This window comes from Dermacentor andersoni, chromosome 2 (assembly GCF_023375885.2).
Source record: "Dermacentor andersoni chromosome 2, qqDerAnde1_hic_scaffold, whole genome shotgun sequence".
In the NCBI taxonomy this organism is placed as follows: domain Eukaryota; kingdom Metazoa; phylum Arthropoda; class Arachnida; order Ixodida; family Ixodidae; genus Dermacentor; species Dermacentor andersoni.
The window spans coordinates 226,753,974-226,777,047 of record NC_092815.1 but is presented as its reverse complement, the minus strand read 5'-3'; the positions used below and the strand labels follow the sequence as shown (position 1 = coordinate 226,777,047).

General features: G+C 47.5%; 1 protein-coding gene across 2 annotated transcripts in view; it reads left to right on the top strand.

The window, feature by feature from the left end:
- Nucleotides 1-23,074, top strand: part of Wwox (WW domain-containing oxidoreductase) — a 31,691-nt gene that overhangs the window by 570 nt on the left and 8,047 nt on the right. Inside the window, exons 1-2 of one of the 2 annotated variants that reach the window (XM_055075752.2) lie at nucleotides 183-427; nucleotides 19,697-20,041. In XM_055075752.2, coding sequence (XP_054931727.1) covers nucleotides 245-427; nucleotides 19,697-20,041 — 528 coding nt within the window. In that variant the 5' untranslated portion in view covers nucleotides 183-244. Of the gene's footprint in view, nucleotides 1-182; nucleotides 428-19,696; nucleotides 20,042-23,074 lie in introns of those variants that run through there. The other variant, XM_050186800.2, reaches the window with a different exon arrangement.

The window sequence follows — 23,074 nt, the reverse complement described above, 5'->3', positions numbered from 1 at the left end:
ACCTTGATGCGGTATAACGCTTAGCTTAGCGCCACAAGTTGGCGGCGCCGCGCTCTCCCTCCTCTTGTTTTCTGCATTGGGTTGGCGCGGCTCGCTGCATGCTTGCGCTGGCATTTCCGAGCACAGATTGGTGTGCGCCTGCTTTCTGCACTGGGCTGTCAACAGGTCGCTCGCTGCTCGTGCTAAAAGGCGTCGGCTAGCGCAGACGCGCTTTTTGCCGTGCATGTAAGGAATGCAGTGAAACATGCAAGCAAAGGGACAGCAAACTACGCTTTGTTTTCCCGTTACTCTGGGATGTACCTGTGCACTGGGTAGCCGAGCGATGGTTTCTAACAAACGCAGAAGAGAGTCTTTGCAGCGCGCGTGGCTGTTAATTGACTGCCTCCACAACCATATCAGGTGTGACTCCAGTAGCGGCGCAGTTGCGGTGAGTAAATGGCGCTTCACTTTTCGCCAATAACTTTCTATTAAAAAAAATAAATGATGCGGTTTTACGTTCCAAAACCACGATCTCATAATGTGGCACGCCGTAGTAGGGACTGCAGAAATTTGGACCACCTTGGTTTCTTTAACGTGCACGGGTGTTTGTGCATTTCGCGCCCCATCGAAATGCGGCCGCCGTGGCCGGGATTCGATCCTGCGACCACGTGTTTACAGCCCAACACCATAGCCACTAAGCAACCACGGCGGTCTTTCTATTTCTTTGTTTTTTGCGTGTGAACTCCCGTGATGGGGTCCACGAAGTTGTTAGAAGCCATCGCTCGGCGCTACCCAGTGTGAAGGTACATCACAAAGTAAAGGAAAGATAAAGCGTAGTTTCCTGTCCCGTTGCGTATCGGCTTTCTGGCGTTCCTACGTGCTTATATGCACGGCAAAACGCTTCTGTGCTTGATGACGTGCACTTCGTCTTTAATCGCGAGCAGCTAGCGATCTGTTAAAAGCCCAGTGCGAAAAGCAGGCGCACACTTATCTGTGCTTACACGGCAAGCACATGGCAAAAAGCATGTCTGCGATAGCCGACGCCTTTTAGCATAAGCAGAGAGCGACCTGTTAGAAGCCCAGTGCGAAAAGCAGGGTTATGCCAATCTGTGCTCGGAAATGTGAGCGCAAGCACGTAGCGAGCCGCGCCAATCCAATGCAGAAGACAGAGGAGGTGGGGGAGCATGGCGCCACCAACTTGTCACACTAAGCTCAGTGTTACCTCTTCACGCAGTGGCATTGTCCAACTCTCGATCACTGCATTTTGAAAGCCACCAACGTGTCGTTTTGTTCGATTTATCAGCTAGTCCAATGCGATAAAGTTTATTATTGTACACGCCGGCATTCTTGGTGGACACATATGGTTACAATATTGTGGCAGCAGTACTGCGTGCTTTTCCTTCTCGCTATGTAGACACATGTAGAGTTTCTGCCACTGTGTCAGGGCAGACACACCGTTGGAAGAACACAGCAGACAACAGTTTAAGCCCCACACCAAGAAGCCCCTGTTTATCATCAGTGCACCCCTTTATATATCCTGGCGGGCGGTGATGTCACCAGCGAGCTCGGATGCTGCAGCAGTGTTGCAACGCGGGCGTTGGTCAGTGGAACGCTGGAGCACTTCGATGCATTCCTGTGCGCGTTTACTGGTGCACTGCTTGCGTTCGATGCAATGCCACATCTACTCCATTTTTTAAGATCTTGGATCCATCCTGCAATATCGCTGCACTGGTACATAAAAAAGATGAGCCACACTGGTCACACAATACAGCACTTCTGACAGTGGAAGCACAATAAGCAAACTTGAAACAGGCTGCAAAACTTTCGCTGCTCGTATCCATATGGTTCCGGTACAATCGCCCTTCTTCCCAAGCATGTCACATAAGCACTCGGTTGATACGCAGGCAACGGAACAAGCTGTCTTTCTTTACTATCATCTGACAAGGCAGACTGCTCACTTGCCAGATGGACCATATTTCTGTCAGTGTTGGGCGAGCTTACGCCCTGTGGGAAGTCGTAACTTCCTGCCTTGTCATAAGTATTTGGCTCAAGCCACACGAGAGCCCTCCGATTTCTCTCGATTTGTACTACAGAGTCCATTCTGGTGACGTAGGACCTTGGTCTCTTGGCTACTGTAGGACAACGCCTGCTGCTTTACAGTAATTCACCCACACACTATTGCCTGGCAGCAGGGGTGGAATATTTGAGGCCGCATGACGCAATCGAAGTTCTTCCGCTGCTTCTTCCCGACTACACAATCTTCATCACGAACCCTTTTCAGGTTGACGACCTTAGGTGAAAGCTTTATGGGGTGCAAGGAAATTGTAGTACGCAGTCGCCAGCCCATCAAGAGCTCGACAGGAGTTTTCCCCAAAGGTACAGGGGTGTCAATGTACCCTAATAAGGCTATGTATAGATCACGGGATTTCTGAATGAGAGTTTTTATCATCTTAACCATCCTCTCGACCTCTCCGTTGCTCTGTGGATATCTCGGGCTGGACGTGACATGTCGGAACCCATATTCTTGAGAAAAATAATAAAATGCTGACGAGATAAACTGCGTTCCATTGTCTGAGAACACAATTTCAGGAATACCATGCCATGCAAAGATGCTCCTAAGCTGGTTTACTACGCAGTCACTGGTAGTCGCTGCCTTCAACATTCCCTGGGATCCCATCAAATTTAAATAAAATGGGCATAGTTCTAATGGGACCCAGCGGGAATCAGCTAAAGGTTTTGGGAAAGTTCAATGGGGTTATTAGTTGGAAACAGGCAACTATCAAACAGACAGTATTTGTCGTCGTTTCGTTGCGGTCCGTTCTTCTTGGTATAGAAACCTCAGAACGACTCTTGCGGCAGACTGCACTGAAATGTCCCATCACATTGCAGTGGTAACACTTTGCTGCCTTTGCCGGGCACGCAAGCCTTGGATGCGATGCTTGCCTGCAGAACAGACACCGCTGCGCTTTGACTTGAGTTGACGTTCCCCCTACGTGATGCGTAAGATGCTCCTTTCGAAGAGGTTGCGAAGACGCGCTCTTCTTTTCGTAAGCGTCCACATCTGTTTCCATTTTTGTAACGGACGAACCGACATTGTTTCACAACTGCTGCTGTTGCCTGTGTACAGTAAAAGCTTGTTAATTCGGACTTATAGGGACCGTAAATTATGTCCGAATTAACCGAATGTCCGAATTATCGAGCGGACAACAGTAACAATAAATGCATGACTTTCATCAACAAACCTTTACTGCGCAAAGTGATCGAGGATGCTCGTCTGCTTTCGCGCAGAAACCCGCGTGGATACTATTTTTCGAAGTCCTTCCAGGTGCTTAGCAGCTCGCATGCTGTCTGCAGTGTCCTAACGAAATTCTTCCAACACAGCGAGGGCCTCCGTGGCTTCCTTCACAGTGCGAGGGGGCCGAGGCTGCTCCTCTCATGGCTCCTCTTCCTCCTCAGAATCTTCGCCATTCAGCACGTCCATGACAATTTCTTCTTTGGTAAGCGAGCCGGCTGTAACAACGCCGTCATCAATGCCGACGTAATCAGCGAGTGTCACCGCATCCGGCAGAACTCCTCCAAAATCCTTGCAGTCATCTCTGTTGTCGTCTAGCGACACTTCGGCCACTGCATCATCGCCAGGCTCACGCACAACGAAGCCACTGTCTCTAAAAAGTTGGCGGCGACGTGCGCGGGCGTGTTGTGCCAAACGTAGGCAAGAATGTTGACCGCGCTCAAAAGATTCACGCCGTACTGCTTGCCGAATTCATGGCACAGGAGCATACGTTTCAGCACGCGCCTGCAATATTTGGTCTTGACATACTGAATTATGCCTTGGTCCATCGGTGGGAGGGCCGACGTTGTGTTTGGCGGCAAGAAAACAAGTTCTATATTGTGTAGTCCGGTGACACTGTTATGCGCACTACAATTGTTCAGCGCCATTAACACTTTGCGGTTCTTTGCGGAAAACTGTCGGTCTAACTTCTGCATCAAGCCTCAAAAAATTTCCGATGTCATCCAGGCCTTTTTATTCGCTCGGTATTCCTCCGGAAGAAAGAGCAGGCATGTTCTTAAAGCACCGTGGCTTTTGTGCCTTTCCAATGATGACAAGCGGCAAGCGCTCTGTTCCTGTCATGTTGGCAGCTAAAAGAATGGTGACGCGTTCCTTGGATCTTTTGCCACCGATGCACAGATCTCCTTTCATGGTCAGAGTCTTGTCTGGCAAAGCCTTAAAGGAAAGTGTGGTTTCATCAGCATTAAATAGGTCATTTGAATCGTAGGCGGCGATGTGTTCGAGCAGCTGAGCGTTCTTCCAGTTGTTGGCGATGTCTTCGTTGACAGCGCCTCTTTCACCACACACAGTCTTAAAAACGAGGCCATGTCGCTCTCTGAAGCGCCCACACCACCCTTCCGATGCTTTGAATGCATCGATATGCATCATCAGTGTAAACCTCTCTGCTTGCGCCATGATGAGGGCTCCACTGAATGGCAGATTTGCATTACGCGAGTCGACCACCCGCCGAAGCAAAGCCTCTTCCAACTCTGGATGAGCTGCTGTTCGCAGATGCTTTCGTGACGCTCAAAAGTTCTCGCTTTCGAACGCCTGAAGAATCTGTTCTTCATTTTTCACATACGTGCTCAAGGTACTTCTTTTCATGTCGTACTTCTTCATGGCTTCTTGTCGAGAGAGCCCGCACCTTCAGGGCCCGTAAAATTTCCACCTTGGTAGCCAAGTCCTTGGCCTCGTATTTCGGCCGTTTTGCCAGCGTTGCCATCGGCGGAGAATGCAGTGACACGGGCGCACAACAGAAAAGCACCAATAAAGTTCAATAACTGAGCTGCGCTAAATCCAGCGGTCCTCGGCAAAACAGCGTGCAAGGATGTAGCGCGCCGACAGCAACAAAGCGACAAAATGGCCCCGTCGATAACGCCGACACATGCAAAAACAAGAAAAAGCACCCATCCAGCCACAAGTCGAGCCAATTGGATTGGATTGGCCAAGTTTCAGCCAGTTTCGTTTCAGGTCAATGGCGATGCTGCGTTTGGGTATCACTTTTGTGCCGCACTTGCCGTGTTTTCGTTTTCGAGCCTCGGTGGCTGCCCGAATTATCCGAGGTGGGCTGGAATCCGAGTTAACGAGAGTTTCGTCCCGTAGACTCCTATATATAATTGTAGGGATCAGACGCGAAGGTCGAATTATCGGATTTTCCGAATTAACGGAAGTCGAATTAACGAGCTTTCACTGTACTGTTTCTTTGAGACGGGCCTTGGCGACGGCGCTTGCCAGCGTGAGGTCGGCATCCATTTGCAGTGTTTCGGATAGCTTCGCATCCTTGAGGCCAAGGACAAAGCAGTCGTGAATCATTCTGTCTTTGAAAGTGCTGAAGTCGCACCGGTCTGGAAGCATGTACAGAGCTGTGACGAAGTTGTCGATAGACTCTCCTGAATTCTGGCTTCTGCGGTGGAAGCAAGCGCTTTCATAAACGACATTGCTAGCAGCCACGAAGTGCTTATCACACTTGCCTTGCATGACCTCGTATTTCTTGGCATCGTCTTCCGGCAAGCCGAAGGTTTGAAATATCATCCCTGCTTGTTTGCCCATTGTGTAAAGCCGAGTCTGGACTTGAGCTTCTTCGATGCGCTAGTTCAATTCTGACGCAAACCGGTAGTCGTTGAATTCTCGCGACCATGCTGGCCATTAGGACATTCTTTCAAAGTTGAAGTGTGGTGGTGGCTGGATGCCAACATTTGAGAGGAAGGTGGTCTTGGGTCATCACCAGGCATGGTGGTGCTGTCGTGCCTCTTTGTAGAGAGATCCACAGCGAAAAAGCACAGCATGAGGCTACTTTCCTTACATTAGTCGGAAACTTCCGACACCATGTAGCGTTGCCGCCACTGTGTCGGGGCAGACGCACTGTTGGAAGACCACAGCAGACAATAGTTCAAACCCCACACTAAGAAGCCCCCCATTTATTGTCAGCGCATCAAATTATATATCCTGGCGGGCGATGACGTCACCAGTAAGTTTGGATACCACAGAAGTCTTGCAATGTGGACGTCGCTCAGTGGAAAGCCGGAGCACTTTGATGCGTTCCGGTGCGCTTTCATCGGAGCACTTGTTGTATTCGATGCAACGCCACAACACATATACTGTTAAAGCACCATATATTTGTTGCAGTGAAAGGCAATTATATAGGGCTTTCTGCAGGCCATAGACACTGCATGCATGCTACTGCCATAGCCACCTTCAAGCACCACTATTATGCAATCTATAGGAATAGTAGTGCATGTTTTGCATTTACTAGAATTTATTATTATATCTTTATTATCGCTGTAAAGAGCTCAGCTACTCAAGAGCTGCATGTATCACATTTGCTCTGCCGCTCACCTATGTTATAATTAATTTTTTTTACAAGTTCAGTATAACAAATTAATACAAATGAATATATAAGCTAGCAATTTAAATGTGTTTTGTCTGCTTTTGTGTCCAAAAAGTACAAGCGCTTCGAGCAGCTGAGATTCAGGAGCTTCTTTAAGCTAGCAATAGCACATATAACACTAAAGCAGAAGTAGTAGAATGCATTCTAAGCAGGGGCAAAAAACAAACTTCAGCCAGCCAGTATGGCCCCCCTCTTATTAACACCTGCCTTGCTTTTTTTTCTCTTGGAAAATGTCGTCAATCAAATGTACAAGCAGTTTGCACTGTGGAGTCTGCCTCTTCCAAGTGAGCCACTTCAGCCTCGCTGTTGATCTTACACGATGAATAAAAGTTCCTGATCAATAAAATCATGGAGAAAACCACGGAAGAAGCATGGTTACTCAACAGTTTCAATCTGCTGAACCATGTTGTCTTTGGCTGTAGTCTCTGAAATATGCAAGTCTCATCGCACATATGGGCTTTGTCAAGGCATAGCCTCCTGTATTTTCTCAATGGCAGCACAGTGTTGCCAAAGCCAGGGGCCACTAACAGGGCGCCACTTTCCCAGTTATTGGTCACAGTTTACAGGGACACGCCAACTATCTTGCAGAGCACGTCAGGCAGAAGCCAAGGAGTGGGCACGGTCTGCTACAGAACAGCAGCAGTGTCCACCTAAAGTTGCCTATGCTAGAGCAAAAACATGAGTCGAATGACTGTGAATGCAGTGTCACTACAGTGGACTACTGGCTCCCATGCATTGCGGAGTGACTGTGCAGGCATTAAAAAATATAGAAGGTTGTGGTCAAGCTGTGCTTGCTAGATCGTGCATCACCAATGTGCAGACCAAGATTTTGGTTGCTTAGCAACCAAAATCTGGAGTTCCAAAATTTGTTCCAAGTGAGTGTACCTTGTGAAATCACTGGCTTTAATTTATACATTGCTGTATGTGCAGTAACGTAATTAGTTATAATGTTCATTAGCAAAAATTTAAGTAGTCAATTGTTGATGTTGATTTGTAGTGCGAGTGAGGTCTGCCTCTTGGAGTAATCGAGCTCAATGAGTAGATCCGTGGTATATATGCCAGAGGTGATTTTTAAAAATTCTTTTAACGCTTGAAAGGACATCCGGTACATTAAGACAATGTCTGCACCTTTATTAGTAATATTGTGCTAACTGCATGCTTCACAGGGCCCTTAACTAAGTTTGCACATTGGAAATAGAATAAATCTGGTAGGTAGATCTCATGGCGATAATAATTTCTCTGAAATATTACACCTATTCATGCCAAGAAAACATTACAATATCCAAACGAAAGCTGAAGGTGGATTTGAGGCAGGGGGTGGGGTCTATGTACCTGACACTTTCTCTAATGATCAAGAAAAAAAAATGTAATCTTAGTAGGGTTGAGTTGTAGCATTTGTGTCTTGGTCAGTTTGTGGTGTCACCTTCGATGTAAACCATTTCTCTTCATTCATTTACATGTATTTGGGCGTTGTCCAACCCTGAATGTCATTCACGTTCATATGTTATAATAGTTATTTCAAATTCATAGCTTGAAATACTTTATTACATACGCACACCCCCGCAGGGGCGTCTGCGTCAGCAGGCGTTTGGTGTGTTGCGACACCACGGACCCGAGCACACGAGGGTCGGACCCTCCCGCGTGTAGCCGTGCGCGGCTTAGCCGTGTCTGGGGAAAAGGGGATCCTGGGGGTTGAGCCGATGCTGGGTGTTTGGACCTTTAAGGCCCCCCGGCGGAGGCAACACACCCCTTTGGCCTCTGCTTCACATAGACGGCACCCCCGGACTGACCCACCCGGGGGAAATCGGTAGTTGCCTTTTCCTGTCTCTCTCTCCCTCCAACCTTCGTCTTTCCCTCACTTTCCATCTTTCCTGTCTTCTCCTAGCTTCCGCTCACTTCCAATTTTTCCAGACAGCAAGGGTTAACCTTGTGTGAATAACCAACCTAGGTTATCTCATATTTGGTTATAGTGATGACGTACAGCTGGCGTTTACAGGACCTGTTCATACAGTCCCTGTAGCGTCCCCTCGTAGGGCTCCATGGTGGGTGGCTGGCGTTATTGCCGAAAACTACATTTTTCTATGGCAAGTTCCTTTCCTCCAATTCCTGATCGCCCTCACAAAAGAGGGCGCACCGAAGATGTATTCCAGTTCTTTGGTCGTCAAAGACCGAACTTCCCACGGTACCATGTCATCCACTCTGAAAAATCCGATAAACAAGTGCGAAATATCTCCCCTTTTCTAGTTTCCAAGTCCTTAACAGATGTCCTTGGTCCAGGCTACAAGGTATCAAGGCTGGCAAGTGGTGATCTCCTGTTAGAACTGCATGATCAGAAACAATACGATAAGTTGCCCAGTCTATTGTCATTTGGGGATGTTCCATTGACAGTAACTCCTCACCGCACTCTGAACACCACCCGTGGCGTTGTGTCTGATGACGATTTGCTCCAGCTGACAGAGGCTGAGCTCTTGGAGGGCTTCAGTGAGCAGAACGTTGTCAATGTCAGAAGAATTAAGATAAGAAGGGATGGAAAAGAAATTCAAACAAAGCACCTGATACTCACATTCGGTTCAAGTATTCTGCCCGAGTCTGTAGAGGCCGGGTACATCAAGCTCCGTGTCAGGCCATATGTGCCAAATCCCCTAAGATGCTTCAAATGCCAGCGTTTTGGCCACAGCTTGCAGAGCTGCCGAGGCCGCCAAACATGCGCCAAATGCACTGCCCTTGAACACGCCACTGAAGCTTGTGCAAACACTCTCCACTGTGTAAACTGTGATGGGGAGCACGCCGCGTACTCGCGGTCGTGCCCATCCTGGAAGAAAGAAAAAGAAATCGTAACGATCAAAGTGAAAGAAAATATCTCATTTAAGGAGGCATGCAGGCGGGTTGCATACCTGCCAAAGAAAAGCTTTGCCGAAGTGGCGCGTCAGGGGGCAGCGTCACAACGGCCTCCGGCGGCTGTCCGACCCACAAGCAGTGAGTCGGCAGTCACGCCATCTGCCCCCGCGACGGTTGCAGCTAGCGCTGCTCCGTCAACCGAGGAGAAGGAACCATCGACCCCGAAGGAGGGCGCAGCCGAGGCTGCCTCAACTTCCGAGGTTCCTTCCTGCGCTGGCAACGGCCGGCGTAGCCAAATCCCTCTGGGAGCCCCATCGACCTCCGGGCTGGTGGGCGCAGGGGTCTTGCCCTCCAAGGCGGGACTCCCTCTGAAATCTTCCCGCTCGCAAGAGCACGTGTCCGGCGCCTCACAAGAGGCAATGGACACTACACCCATCCTCAAGGCGCACCAAGCGCCTAAGGAGCGGCGAGGCTCCCTCGAACGCTCCAGAAAGAACAAAACCCCTATTACAGGGCCTCGAAAGGGTTCTGTAATCTAAGGCATCCCGTCCGTTTCCGTAAACACAGCACCAATTTATTTTAAATATGGATACACAAATCATTCAATGGAACATTAGAGGTCTCCTTACAAACCTTGATGATTTGCAAGAACTCATCCACAAACATAATCCAAAAGTGCTGTGTTTACAGGAAACACACTTAAAATCAAAATACACAAACTTTCTTCGACAATATGTTACTTTTCGGAAAGATCGCGATGATGCTGTCGCATCATCGGGCGGTGTCGCAATTATAATTCAAAAAAGCGTAGCGTGCCAACGTTTACAGCTACGAACGGCCCTTGAGGCAGTGGCGGTTCGAGCTGTTTTCCTTAATAAACTCGTCACCATTTGCTCGCTTTACGTACCCCCACACTACAAATTAAACAAACATGAATTTCAGTCATTTATAGACGAATTGCCAGAACCTTATGTTGTTCTTGGCGATTTCAATGCGCACAGCTGCCTGTGGGGCGACTCTCGTACAGACGCGCGAGGTCGTCTCGTTGAACAGTTCCTTTTCTCTTCTGGTGCTTGTCTTCTGAATAAGAAGGAAGCGACATACTATTCTCTCGCAAACAAAACATTTTCTTCAATAGATCTTAGCCTAGTCTCCCCGTCACTACTGTCTGAACTTGAATGGGAAGTAAACGACAATCCTTACGGAAGCGACCACTTCCCTATACTACTAAGAACATATAAAGAACACGAATGTCTACCACAGGCTCCCAGGTGGAAAATCGATACAGCCGACTGGGAGAAATTCCGAACTCTCACCAGGATCTCATGGGATGACATGTCCTCTTTAGAAATTGATGCTGCCGTTCAGTATTTTACAGCCTTCATTATAGATGCCGCGTCTAAATGCATATCTGAAGTAAGTGGTTTCGCATGCAAACGGCGCGTCCCGTGGTGGAACGACGAGTGTAGGACCGCCCGTAAGAAACAAAACAAAGCGTGGGGGTTGCTACGCACCTCTCCCACTGCGGAGAATCTTATTAACTTTAAAAAAGCAAAATCTGAAGGAAGGAGAACGCGCCGACAGGCCAGAAGAGAGAGCTGGCAGAAGTTTTTATCGGGTATCAACTCTTATACTGAGGAGGGGAAAGTTTGGAACAGGGTTAACCGGATAAACGGACGACAAACTTATTCACTCCCTCTAGTAAATACACAGGGCGGTACACTGAAAGATCAGGCCGACTCACTTGGGGAGCACTTTGAGAGTGTATCAAGCTCAAAACATTATTCGCAATCCTTCCTAAAATATAAACAAATAGAAGAATGCAGGCCACTCGTCAATAAATGCCGACAGAATGAACCGTACAATTGCCCTTTTAGTGCTGCTGAGTTGAAAGCTGCCTTAAGCGCATGCAAGAGCTCTGCACCGGGATCCGATAGAATCATGTATGAAATGCTCAAAAACTTACACAATGACACGCAAGTAACACTACTTACACTTTTCAACACTATCTGGGACGCAGGGTACCTTCCAACGGCATGGAAAGAAGCCATTGTGGTCCCTGTTTTGAAAGAAGGCAAAGACCCTTCTTCAGTGGCAAGTTACCGCCCGATAGCCCTCACAAGCTGCATGTGTAAGGTATTTGAAAAAATGATAAATCGGCGACTCATCCATTTTCTTGAACAAAACAAAATGCTTGATCCCTTTCAGTGTGGCTTCCGAGAAGGGCGCTGCACAACCGACCATCTTGTACGTATTGAAGGACATATTCGTGACGCGCTTGTACACAAACAGTTCTTCGTATCGATATTCCTCGATATGGAGAAGGCGTACGATACGACCTGGCGCTACGGAATCTTGAAAGATTTGTCAGAAATGGGCATTCATGGTAATATGCTAAACGTAATAAAAAGCTACTTGTCCAGTCGTACCTTCCGGGTGAAAGTAGGCAATGTGCTGTCACGTCCTTTTACACAAGAAACTGGTGTACCCCAGGGAGGCGTGCTCAGTTGCACACTTTTTATTGTTAAAATGACAACGCTTCGTGCGTCCTTACCACCAGCCATCTTGTATTCCGTCTATGTGGACGACATTCAAATAGGCTTCAAATCCTGTAACCTCGCAGTATGCGAGAGACAGGTACAGCATGGCTTGAACAAGGTGTCAGGGTGGGCAGAGAAAAATGGTTTTAAAATCAATCCTCAAAAAAGTTCTTGTGTGCTGTTTACAAGGAAGAGAGGCCTAGTTCCGGATCCTTGCTTACAAATGTGTGGACAACAGATTCCTGTAAACAAAGAGCACAAATTTCTAGGTATTATACTCGACAATAGACTCACTTTCGTCCCACACATTAAACAACTCAAAGAAAAGTGTCTGAAAACAATGAACCTAATGAAACTTCTATCCCAGACTACGTGGGGTAGTGACAGGAAGTGCCTAATGAATCTGTATAAGAGCCTCATCCGGTCACGATTAGATTATGGTGCCGTGGTATATAACTCTGCCGCCCCAAGCGCGCTAAAGATGCTAGACCCGGTTCACCATCTAGGCATCCGTTTAGCCACGGGCGCTTTCGGAACAAGCCCAATTGAAAGCTTATATGCCGAATCGAATGAATGGTCTCTCCACCTACAGAGATCATACAACAGCTTTACATATTTCCTTAAAGTACGCTCTAATCCTGAACATCCATGTTTTGATACCGTTACCGATATGACGTGCGCTACACTTTTCAGCAACCATCCCTCCATAAGACAGCCTTTTTCGCTGCGTGTGAAGGAGCTTAGCAATGAAATGCATGTCCCACTCCTCGAGCATCGCCTAATGCACACAATCAAGCTCTTACCTCCCTGGGAGTGGCAGGTGATACAATGTGACATATCCTTTATAAAAGTCACAAAGCACGCTCCTGAGGCTGAAATCAGAATGCATTTCCTAGAACTACAGCACAAGCACTCCTGTGCAGATTTCTACACAGACGCTTCGAAGTCAAATGCCGGGGTATCCTATGCAGCAGTCGGCCCATCCTTCTCGCAATCCGACGTACTGCATCCCGAAACAAGCATCTTTACGGCCGAGGCCTACGCATTACTCTCTGCCGTGAAACATATCAGGAGATCAAAACTTTCAAAAGCAGCGATCTATACAGACTCCCTAAGCGTCGTGAAGGCCTTGATGTCAGTCTATACACACAAAAATCCTGTACTTAGTGAACTCTACACCGTCTTGTGTAAAGCGTACATATCTAACCAGCGTATCATTATATGCTGGGTGCCTGGCCACAGGAGCATTGAGGGTAATGTTCTGGCGGACGAGATGGCCACGTCAATCGCATCGCAAACTGTTAACCCTACCGCTGCGGTGCCTGTCACAGATCTGAGGCCTTTCTTGCGAAGGAGATTGCGGGACCACTGGCAACGCATGTGGGACGCGGAAACGAATAATAAGCTCCACCTGATAAAACCACAGTTAGGATTCTGGCCCTCTACTACAAAATCGCGCCGAACAGATGTCCTATTCTGTCGGCTCAGAATAGGACACACGTTTGGCACCCATAATTTTCTACTAACCGGAAGTGAGCCTCCAACCTGTGGTAGATGCGGGGAGAGGCTGACCGTGCTCCACGTCCTTCTGGAGTGTCGCGAAGCCGAATTTGAAAGAACGAAACATTTTTCCTTAGCTTACAGACAGCACATCCCTCTCCATCCAGTAATGTTCCTCGGCCCAGAACCGCTTTTTAACACAGACACAGTCCTAGGTTTTCTGAGAGATGTGGTCCTACATGTTATTAGCCCCATGCATTCCTAGCGCTTCCTCTCTTTAGAGGATGCCGCTGGGATAGTTGTACGGTATAGCACATGCCTCCAGACCCTTGTGTTTCAAGGGCTCTAAGGAGGCAGTAGTGCTCTAGCATTTATTTTAATCTGATATATTTTACCTATTGTATCATTCTTTTTAAATGCATCGAAATGCTCATAGTACAGGTCATATGTCATCGCCATAATTTTATTACACAGATTTTACGCAATGTAGAGCGTATATTTTAAGGCCCCTTTACAGCCACGTCACACCAATTTCATAGTAATCATAGTTACACTGCACACCCACTACCACAGACATGGCGCTCTTTGGCCATTCCTGGCCCTTGCGCCATAAAACCCCATACATCATCATCAACATACGCACACATTGCATACGTTTTCATTTGAGCAGATGCATTGTAAAGAACATGATGTGCAACTAATATTAATGCAAAATAGAAACAAAAATTTGTTGGAAGACATTTTTGGCTTTAAGGTTTTCTGAGGGAAATAGAACTTCATAAAATTTATATTTATGTCACTTAAAGGATGTGACCCCGATACACGGTAAGAATGTGTTCAGTATTTTAGTTGATATAAATTTTAATGTGAAATACAAAGTAAGGCTTAAGCGCTTAATGTGAGAGTTTGAAGTCATAGAAATTTTGGAGTTGCTGTTCCTGATGCCACCCCAAGGCTGGCCCATCAATCCACTCATGAAGCTCATACACCACTCTTGCAGTGCAACCAATCTCATTGGCAGGATTACACAGGCCTTACGGTGGGAGCATATCATTTACATGTGTGTAGTTGCCTAGGGAATACAGAAGCATGACCTGTATCTCCATTATTACTTGGAAGTTATAGCAGTGCTCGCTCCGAATATTCTGAAGGTGCCTAACACGAAGTTGCCTTTGGAAAAAAACCACAATCCTACAAACAGAGGCAAACCCTCGAAAAAGACTTTTAAGCCATAGCAGATGCAAAACACAAAGCATGCGTCATCAGCTGTTCGAAGAGTAACCTCCACGATGTGTATGCTTAATGCCTGCACTATACGACAAGGAGTAGTGAAGGCTTGTTTTCAAGCATGCTTCTGTGTGATGGCAGCATCAGTCATCATTAGTGTGCAGGCTACATGCCAACTGCACACACTGGAGCTTGTCTCTTGTGCATGGTTTCATCAGGGGAGTCGTGTCTACATTTTCGATGTCGTATAGCTCCAGCAAACTGTGCTTGTACATGCTGTTTGTAAAAATGACTGCGCCACCATTAGTTGGGCCAACTGCCTCACTAGAAAGCTTGCTTTTAAATTATGACTGGGGTCTAGGGTAGCCTTGACACTGTCGTGGCTGCTCCCCCTCCCTCCCACTCTTGCTCTCTTTTTTTGGTCCTCTCAGCCTGTGTATAGTACTAGAAAAACAAGTAAGGCCAGCCTACGTTCAACTTCCCCAGCCTTACCTTCATTTATTGAGCCTCATTATAGCTGCACCAATAGCCATTTGTCATTTAACCCTTGAGAAAGGAGCCAGGTTGGCCCTGAATCGTTCAGTGTAATACTAATGTCTGCATCACAAATAAGAAATATTTTGCAAGTGAACACTACCTGCATGGTTCCATGAAAGTGCCAGTGTGTGTAATAACAACACCCCCAGGGGGCTGTGCCAGTGGCACTTCAACATCTGCCTTCATCATATGCTCTGAGGTGGGGCATGCGGTCATAATTTATATATTGCAATTCCCAGTGGAAACATAAACTTGGTGGACAGTGTTCTACAAAAAAGAAAACTGAAAGAAGTCAACAGCAAATGCGTAATACAGTCTAGCCTGGTTATAACGAAGTCGGCGGGAATCGGAAATCACTTCGCTATATCCGCTATTTCGTAATATGTGGACTATGAAAAAAAAAATGCAAACATGGGCATACCGATTTATTGCCGCTGAAAGAAGTGGTCCAGCGTCCCCGGAACACGTTTTGTGAGTGCGGACTTCAGGATTGCGGCTTCCGTACCATGCAACTGCGAACCAAAGATCTGGTTGAACTCCGGACTCCCGAGGTACATCCGTAGCGTGTCAACAGCTGCGATGGCCGCTGCGGAGGTGACCGGCTTAGGGGCACAACTAGCATCGTCGCATTCGCTGTCGGAGGCGCTGTCCGCCAAGTTCTCTTCCATGACACTCCCGGCAACTTCTTCAGTCGTAAAGTCCTCGGTGGCAACAAGGTCTTCATTGGCGAAAACGAAGTCCATGTGGCTTAGACCCGCACAAGGTTCAAGTCGCTAGCGGAATCCCAAAGCTGCTCCAAGCAGGCCGTCGCGGCGGCAGCATCAGCGGTTGCAGCGACGTCAATCGCGGTAGCTTCGTCCCCAGCAGGCGCCGCCTCCGCGCTGCTGCTTCGGGAGATGCCGGCTTTGTCGAAGCAGGGCGATGGTCAGGTGCTTCACATCCCTCCAGGCTCCGCTTGCGAAGAAAATCGCCTTTACCAAAGGTACCTTCACGCCGGCCACGTTGTCGGCAGTGTTAACATCAATCATAAGGCGCTCGATCACTCGGTGCCGGTAGTGGACCTTAAAGTTGGCAATAACCCCCTGGTCCATGGGCTGCAGCTTGGCGGTAGTGTTTGGGGGCAGGAACAAAACCTCTACAGCGCTCAAGTGTGCGTCGACGTGATGCGCACTGCAGTTGTCAAGCAACATCAGCACCTTGCGCTTCTTTCGGACCATCTCCTTGTCGAAGTCGGCGAGCCACTTGCCAAAAATGTCTCACATCATCCATGCCTTCTTATTGTTCACATACGTCACTAGCATAGACAGCACCTTGGCGAAACCGCGTGGTTTCTTGGCCTTTCCAATGACCAACAGGTCTCGCTTGTCCGAACCATGCATGTTCGCGCAGATTAACACGGTGACACGGTTTTTGCCGTCTTTTCCTCCCACGCACTTGTCTGTCTTGGCCGCGTGAGTGTTCGATGGTAGCAGTTGGAAAAATAGTCCAGTTTCATCTGCATTGCAGATGCCCTTGTCGGAATACACAAGGATACGCCTCCCACACCTCCTGCAGACTGCAGTCCAGCCATGGCGCCTACTGCCCGGGTAAAATAGAGAACCGCGATTGGCCAAGACGGCCGCTCTACGCGACGTCATCACAAAAAAAAAAAAATCGTCTCTCTTCTTTTTTACATTTTTCGCCTGTGCGGTGTGCTCTGCCGCTCTACGCCGTGACGCCGTTCAAGGACGGCGCAACACGAGACCGGCGTGCCATGCGATGCAGTGAAAAAACCTTTCGCTCCGCTGGAGAGCAGACGACGCTACGAAAGGACGCCGTCAGCTGAATTTTGCTCTTATTTTTGCGGAAAAAATCGCCTCAAGGACGCAAAAATGTGTTGATTGTCAGATTATTTTTCGGTTGGGATTAAATCTCTTCGTTAAATCCGCTGACGCGCTCTTATTTACTTCATTAAAACCGGACCCAAAATGTATTGAAAATGCAAAAATGGGAATGGGAAATTGAAATCCCTTCATTATAACCGCTATTTCGCTATAAGTGGCTTCGTTAAAACCGGGCTAGACTGTACAGTCGAATCTCGATAATTTGAACTCGAAGGAGCCAAAAAATTTGTTTGAATGAAAACAAGTTTGAATTAAAAGAAGGACTTGTTCTTAAAGTATTCAAGCACCATAGCACAATGCACGAACGGAGCGGGTCGTGATATATCACGACGTGCAAGCACAGAACGAATGAGGACCACGAAACTTCCCACGCCCACCAACACTCGCTTCCCTATAACGACGGAAAACGAAACTTCAGGGAGCAGGCTAAGCTGGCACCAGGCCGGCGGGGCTGGCAGGGTCGGTGCGGAGGCGTGCGTGTGCAGAGACGGTCGAAGGTGAAGGAGTTGAGAGGAAGGGCAAGGGGAGCGTAGTTGCGGGGAAAGGCGGGAGGGAGGCAGATTTGCTTTCCCGCTAGCTTGTTGAATGGCGCTAGGCTTTACTACCACCTAAGACTGCAACCAAAGCAGCGGAGATCCCGAGGCCAGATTGGACCTCCACCGCTGCTTCCCTCTGCATGCTCGCATGCATTTTCCTTCGACTGCTGACAGATCGGCACTATGTTTATGTTCGTCATCCTGCGTTCTTAATGCGAGTCATGTCTTGTCAAAGTGACGAGGACGTTGCCACTGATTGTAATGATGTGCTCGCTTCTGTTGCGGTGTCACTGCATTCAAAAGGAGAATAATGTACTGGGTATTTCCTTCACATCCCTGTATTCAGGGTCTGTCGGGTCATACAGACTTGGATATGGTGCACTGTCGCTAACAACCTTTCTATCGAGACATCTCAGTTTAGACTTGTCATTTAAAAAAATACAACCGCAAGTGAGACCAAACCAAGCCAACCAAAACAAGCACGAGCTGACGCGAGCAGACTATAGTGTGAAACACGCAGTATGGCTGAACCAAACGATAGTACGAATAGAGCGGTCAGGCGGGTCCGCATGCCACCAGTTTTCCACATGTACTTCACTTTTGGGGTCACTCTCATTTGTCTCGTCTGCTCGCGGCTCGCTTGCTGCTGAGTGGTTGGGGCATTGTGGCACAACGCACAAACAGCGACCTTGCCGTTTGAGAGAGGGGATTTTTCACTATGGTTTATTTTTTCTTCAGGCTGAGTTTTTTTTTTTTTTTTTTTGATGCCTGGGTCAGAGCAATGCTGGTCCGAGGCACCGCCGCATGATTTGGTGTGCTGCTGAAAGCATTGTCGGAGTGTGGTATGTTCGAATTAACCATCGCAAATGCTTGCGCGTTTGAATTACCGGGCATTTTCACTTATTGGAATACACATAACTTTGATGTTACCACGGCATCAGTTCGAATAAACCACAAGTTCGAATAAAACATGTTTGAATTAACAAGATTAGACAGTACAACATAATATGCAAGACCAAACTCAACAAATTGCAGGGAATGTGGAAAAACAAATTTATTGCACCAAATGTGACAGCAATAAAGCAGCTGGGCGAGTTGGTCCATAGCACTTATAGAGAGAAGATAATGATACACATAACAGACAATAGGATGAGAGGGCAGAGCAGAGACTAGCGCAAAAGAAGAGTTCACCGTTCGTTTGGCTATTGCTGCACTAGTTCACTATTGCTCCGAGTTCCCAAACAGTCCACCCGGGTGGCTCAGTGACTGTTTGCTGGTACGCACAAGGTTGTGATTCCTGGCCATGTCTGTTTCATTCCAATGAGGATTTAAGTTTAGGGAAATTTTTACACATTAAGACATTGATGCATACTGAAAGCTCTTGTGTGTTCAAAGTTAATCCTGTACCCCGCTTGCATTCTCTCAGTACAGTGGTAGCTTTGAGGCATAGCACCTCCATAATTTGCTATTTAGTCCTTTCAGTCTTGGGTATTTTCGGAGGCAACACACCCAGCATCAGGTTTTTTCTCGGATGTTATAAAATGTACAGAACATACTTGAAGAAAAAAAACCGCGCTAAGAAGGTGAGAATTAAAAGAAGGACTTGTACGACGGACAGGCATTACAGAGCAGTTTATCTTTGGTAGTGCAGAACAAAAAAATAGCTGAAAGCTAATGGCAAATGCCCTCCTGGTGTGGTACTCAAACTCCTATCTTACAAAAGGAATGTCAAAAGGAATATGGTGGGACAGAACCTTTTCAGTGACTCTGCAAGAGTTAAGCTGCCGAAGTCCTGAGAAACATGCTTTTTTTTTACAGTGGTCATAAAATTTTAAAAGAACCCTTTTAAGCATGGCAGGAAAGATGCATCTCCAATTCACCTTTGCTAGTGCTTGCAGCTTCTATACACTGACATTCCAAATTTTATTTGTTGCAGTATTAATACACGACATGGCCTCAGGATCACACAACTGTCAGTGCAACCTCCTAGGCTTAATTGCAACATAAAATGTAGCACTGTATTTAAAATTTAGCAGTGACAATAAAGGACAATTCTTCTTAGCATGAACAATAGTTGCATACAGAGCATGTAGTTTACAAGAATGTATTGCAATTTTTTTTTTGACAAGTGACCAAATTTGGCGAAAGGCATTCGCAGGTTGCCATGTGTCATGGGATGATTCATACAGACACTCCTTTGGTGACCTCTATTGCCACAGGTGTTGCACGGACGAAACCTAGAGGGCCAGACGGCTGTCGTCACTGGTGGCAGCTCGGGCATTGGCCTCGAGACTGCGCTAACCCTGGCCTCACATGGTTGCGATGTGGTCATTGCCTGTCGCTCGGCTGATGCTGTGGCCAAGGCCATAGCCCAGGCCAAAGCCAAGAAGCCCAGCACCAAGTTATCCTTTCTGCCTCTAGATTTGGCTTCCCTGCAGTCCGTGCGTGACTTTGCCACGGCCCTTGCCCAGCAGCGGCAACACCTAGACATGCTCATCCTCAATGCTGGCGTGTTTGCAATTCCACACTCCATCACTGAAGATGGCTTTGAACGCACCTTCCAGGTTTGTTCCCAAAATTGAGCACAGCTTGGGTCTCAAATTTCAGTGTCGGCGACAAATGATACGGCTTCGTACCATGTACATTGACAATATCTTCTCAGCGGTATGAATTAAGTGAAGCCAGCCACACTTTCACGTGGACTCCACCCCCATGGCTGATAGCGTCGCCCGCGCTGGGACGATACTATTAGGAAAAGTGCCGGCAGCGGGGAGCAAATGCTTCATCTGCCTCCCGCTTCAACGGCTTACCAAAACTCGAGATTACGCAACTTCCTATACTAAATGCGCAGTAAGGCAGCTTACATTGTGCCACTCCGTCTTGACATGCTCGTTCTTTGCATACGCAGCAGATTACCTCTAAAGCAGGGTGTGCAGCTGTGTGCGCGTTCACCCACGCTTACAGCCATTCGCAGCCACAGCTGAGGCGCGCGCCAGAAATCGAGACACGCACCAAATTAGCCCAACTCCGCCTCGTCGCGTGCACTTTATCACGGCTCACTCCCATCAACACCTTGCTCCCCTCCCCCCTCTTTCCCTTTGCTCGCGCTGAAAGGCGACGCTTGTGAAGCCACCATCTTTTTTTCTCTCACCCTCACACACTTTCACTCGCAACTGAAGTGCGCGGGGGCACGATATCTTGCCACACTTGAACTTTATACAGAACACTATGCGCCTACACTTCGGCCGTCGCTCTTGTCGCGGGGTGCGCAATTTGAGAGGTGCGTTTCCAAGCAGCCGCTTGTAATTGAATCATCTCACCATCTGTACCAGTGGAGGTTTCCATTTAATGTCTCGGCATTAATTTGCGGCTGCTGGCCCTTGCACCACTAAACACTTCACATTCATTCATTTCATTTGCGGCGGCAGTTAAACTTTGTTATATTCAAATTGCATGCAGACCCATGTCGTTATATTGAGGTTCTAAATACATGGTGTTCTATGGACAAAAGGTTCTGAAAAGTTAGATAACTCATTATATCAAGAACTTTGTTATACTAAAGTTTGTTATATCGAGGTTTAACTGTATACAAATGGGGAAATCAGAGTTGGCTCCGAGCTAAAGCACCCTCTAAACTGGTGCAATTAAGCTCACCTTGTTTCTTCAAGTGTGCGCACACACGCTTTGGCATCCTCAGCTATCTTGTCACAGCCTTATTACTGCTGCATGCTGTAAGTGTTGAAATACTATATGCAAGTTGAAGTACCAATTATTAGTAGGCTAACTCAGTCCAATGGTACTGAATTCAAATATTTAATTAGAAGACGATTTACAATATTTCTAGGCAACCATGAGGCTGTGTTACACAATCTTTTCCAACTTCATCCTTGCATATGGCAGAGTACCAAAGAAAATGTTTTATTATGTGCCAGTACAGTCAAACCCACTTATAATGATACCGGTTTTAACAACATATCAGTTATAACAATGAAAAGCTGCTGCACCGTCAACTTTTGTATGTTTTCTATGGGGAAATAATTCGCTTACTGCAGTGTTCCCATGCCGCATTATCGGTTATAACAATGAAGTCTGACTGCTAAGTGTCCTAACCGAAAGGTAGTGAAATGTGAAATCCTTGAAAAGAAAAAGTGAAATGCGAGCTGTTGCATGATCACCCACCACCCTAAGGCTGCATTCACACTTGGTGTCGGAGCAGGCGGAAATGGAAAAAACTTGAAAAATTTCGCCTACCTAGGCGGAAAAACGGGTGGAAAAAGAGGTGGCAATAAAATCAATCTCGGACCGATTTTTTTCGCCACGGCGAAGTGGAAAACGGTTCCGCTTCACCAGAAGCTGCACTAACATGTAAACATCCAATTTAACATTTTCCGTTGTTCATTGTCTATTTTCAGGAAAAGCAACTAGCTAAAGCTATCGAAACTATGTCTTGTTTATCTTCCATGGTAGACGAAAGTTAAAAACGACACAAGCAGCTGTGCGAAATGACAGCTTTTAGTAACTGATGGGTCAATGATTGAACGAATGTCTTGAAATAGTGTGATGAACAGCGCCATCACGCGGACAAACGTATGCAAACTAGATGGATGTGGGCGAAAGCAGCAGTGGTTTGTGCTGCAGTGGCGAAAGAAATGTGAACATCTTGTACATGCGTGGAAAAGACTTTCCGGCAGCTTTGGCTTTTCCGCCCGCTTGCCGTTTGCCAAGTGTGAACGTAGCCTAACTGCCACCGTGTGCTTCCCTCCATGAGAGATGCACGCCAGCCTCGCGCGCATCTGTCCCATCGCCCTTCCGCCCACCTGAAGACGAATGGACTGCAGCCATAGCTCTGTGCCGCTCCACTCCCTAAAACATGAATGGACCGTGCCAACAGTGCTGACAACGCTGCCAGCGCTGCTCCCGGATTGCTCACTGGGCCCTCACAGTTGGTTCTTTATTCTATGGCCCGCATTCTGCGAAATTCTGCTAGCGGATTAAGTCGCTCATGCTTGTCTTTGTTCATTGCGTTGAAGTCATTCCTGGCCATGTTGTTTGACTTGCCGCGGAAATGGAAGATGGCTGATCTGCAAGCTGATCATCAGCAATACATGACGTTGCCGGTGAAAAAGAAAGCGCACTGCTATAGATTTGTAAATGGAGTGTAAATGGAGCCTCAACATTGTCCCCGTGGGAGGTCCTGTAAATGATTCAGTCCCTCATGGGCTTGTTTTCACGAGGGACCTTCCGCTTCACTACATGGAGCATCTGGATTCCTTGGAGAAGGATGTCGGCAAGCTTTGCGTAAAGATAAGCAAGGCTGACGGACATACGGTTTTCTCGTGCAAGCCAGTGGGAAGTATGTGGCGAAATGCTTGTGGAGATCTCGCTCCAGCGTTTCTTCTGGATTTCTCAACCTGATATGCTGCAGTGGCAACCTTCCTGCATTTTTAAAAGGCGCCTTTTGGGACCACCAAAGCGATGCCTTACCAGAGATCGTATGTAACTTGCCGCCCATGACTCCTCTTTGCAGTTGTTATAGCAGTGCCATTCTTGAACGCCGACAGCCGCGGCTTGTTAACAACACGTGATCGAAGTGTGCA